Genomic DNA, 2317 nt, shown 5'->3' on the forward strand with positions numbered 1-2317 from the left:
CATCCAGAGCAGGACGTGTTAGCAGTGTTAGACTGTACTGCTCTTGTATATCGCATGTGTATACGTATAGCCGCTGGCATACGGTGTAGAGCGTGCGTGTGATCGTGGCGCCCTCCAGCAGTGTTAGTGGCGCACGATCTCTAGTAGTGGAGCACCCATGATCTCCCTGGGCTGCCGTCCTGTAAGTGTATATATGGCACTGCCTAGAGCATAATCGACTGCGGTGATCAGTTCTCCCTAATCTTCTCAGCCTACATGGTATCAGACTCCCCCGACCAGTTCAATCCTTTTGTGCCGGTCGCCGGTCTTGCTTCCGCCGCCATGGACGACAACCCTGTCGTCTCTCCTCGCTCCTCCCAGCACGGCATCGACGGCGTCTTTCACACCGCTCCCCTAGCCGATGCACCACCACCACCTCCCGCCGACGCTACTGCCGTTGCTGCGGTTCCTACCGCCCCGATGCTTCCCACTCGGGTGCGCCCTGCGCCTGCGCCCTCCGTCCCGTCCTCCATCTTGCAGACGGTTGACATTCGCCGCCATGTTCCCGTCACTCTCGACCTCCTCGCCGGCAACTACACACAGTGGTGCCGCCATTTCGACACCATCGTCGGCATGTTCGGCCTCCGCGACCACGTCGACTCCGCGGCCGTTCACCGTAACGGCGATCTAGAGTGGGACATGGCGGACCACGTCGTGGTGCACTGGCTCTACACCACCATTTCGCCAGAGCTCCTCGACGCCGTCATGCAGCCGAACGACACCGCGCTCACCGTCTGGGCAGCCGTCGACGGGATCTTCCGTGACAACCAGCTTGCTCGCGCCGTCTACCTCGACACCGAGTACCACGCCATTGTGCAGGGCGACATGACGATCATGGAGTACTGCACCAAACTCAAGCAGTTCACCGACCAGCTTCGGGACCTCGGCCAGCCGGTGACCGAGCCGCAACAGGTCTTCAACCTCCTCCGCGGCCTGAACCGGCAGTACCACTCCGCCATCCCGCACATCACCTCGCAGGTCCCGCTCCCTTCTTTCCTGCAGGTGCGCTCCTTCATCCTGCTTGAAGAGCACCGCTCTGAGCAGTCCGCTCGCCAGCAGTCCGTGCACGCTCTCGTAGCGGGCCGCGGCAGTTCCTCGATGCCACCTGCGCCCCCGCCCAGCAACACCAACCAGGGGCGCGGACGCCAGCGTCGTCGTGGACACGGCAACGGCGGCGGCGGGGCTCCTCCACCATCTCCTTCGGCTCCCCGTCCTCCGACGTACCCCGCATCGGCGCCCGGTGCCAACTCGTGGACTGGCCTGGTTCAGGCCTGGCCGATGGCCTGGCGCGCGCCCGGCGCTGGCGTGCTCGGCCCACGCCCTGGCACACCGCACCAGCAGGCCATGTTCGCGGCTCCGTCGCCACCGCCCCCGTCGTACGGCTACGGGGCCCCTCCTCCTGGGTACGCTGCCGCCCCTCCTGGTTTCGGCAGCCCCGGAGCGAGCTCGTCCACGCCGCCTCACCAGGCCTGGGACATGGCGTCGTTGCAGGCCGCCCTCCACAGCGCCTCGGCCGGCCCTTCGTCCTCTGGGAGTGCACCAGAGTGGTACCTCGACTCCGGCGCTGCGTCCCACATGACCTCCTCGCCCGGTAATCTTCTCTCTGCTCGCCCCTCCTCTACTGATGCATGCATCATCGTCGGCAGCAGCGAGCGCCTGCCCATCACCCATGTTGGCACTGGCTCGCTGGTCACCGGCACATCCCCTATTCCTCTTCGCAATATTCTCGTTTCTCCTTCTCTTGTCAAAAACCTACTTTCAGTTCGCCAGCTTTGCCGTGATTATCCCATCTCTGTTGAATTTGACGTGCGTGGCTTTTCCGTAAAGGACCTTCGAACCAGGGTGGTGATTCTCCGATGTGATTCCGACGGCGACCTCTACCCTGTTGTGCGGCCCAAACTCCCCTCCTCGTGCATCTTCGCCGGCGTCGCTGCGACCGACCTGTGGCACCAACGCCTTGGGAATCCCGGTGCTACCTCGCTTCGCGCCATCGCTGATGATCTGCACCTAGAGTTCAGCCGCGAGCCGCCCTTCTGTCATGCATGTCGCTTGGGCAAGCACACTAGACTTCCGTTTCAGTCATCTAGCACCACTAGCTTTTTTTCTTTCCAGCTTTTACATCTTGATGTATGGACATCTCCCGTTGTAAGCATCTCAGGCTATCAATTTTACTTAGTTGTGCTCGATGATTTCAGTCACTACGTCTGGACGTTCCCTCTGAAACATAAGTCTGAAACTCTCTCTGTCCTTACTGATTTCTTCGTTTATGTTCAGACCC

At 61.5% G+C, this 2317-nt stretch overlaps 1 protein-coding gene across 1 annotated transcript; it reads left to right on the forward strand.

Moving 5' to 3' along the window:
• LOC147988063 (uncharacterized) lies at positions 1–1901 on the forward strand. The gene is made up of 2 exons (XM_087540508.1): positions 1–1630; positions 1867–1901. The coding sequence occupies exons 1-2, from the start codon at positions 256–258 to the stop codon at positions 1899–1901; spliced, it is 1410 nt and encodes a 469-aa protein (XP_087396634.1). The 5' UTR covers positions 1–255.
• Positions 1902–2317: the final 416 nt, after the last annotated feature.

Source organism: Triticum urartu, chromosome 2A (assembly GCF_056163025.1).
Source record: "Triticum urartu cultivar PI428250 chromosome 2A, HENAU_Tu73, whole genome shotgun sequence".
Lineage (NCBI taxonomy): Eukaryota > Viridiplantae > Streptophyta > Magnoliopsida > Poales > Poaceae > Triticum > Triticum urartu.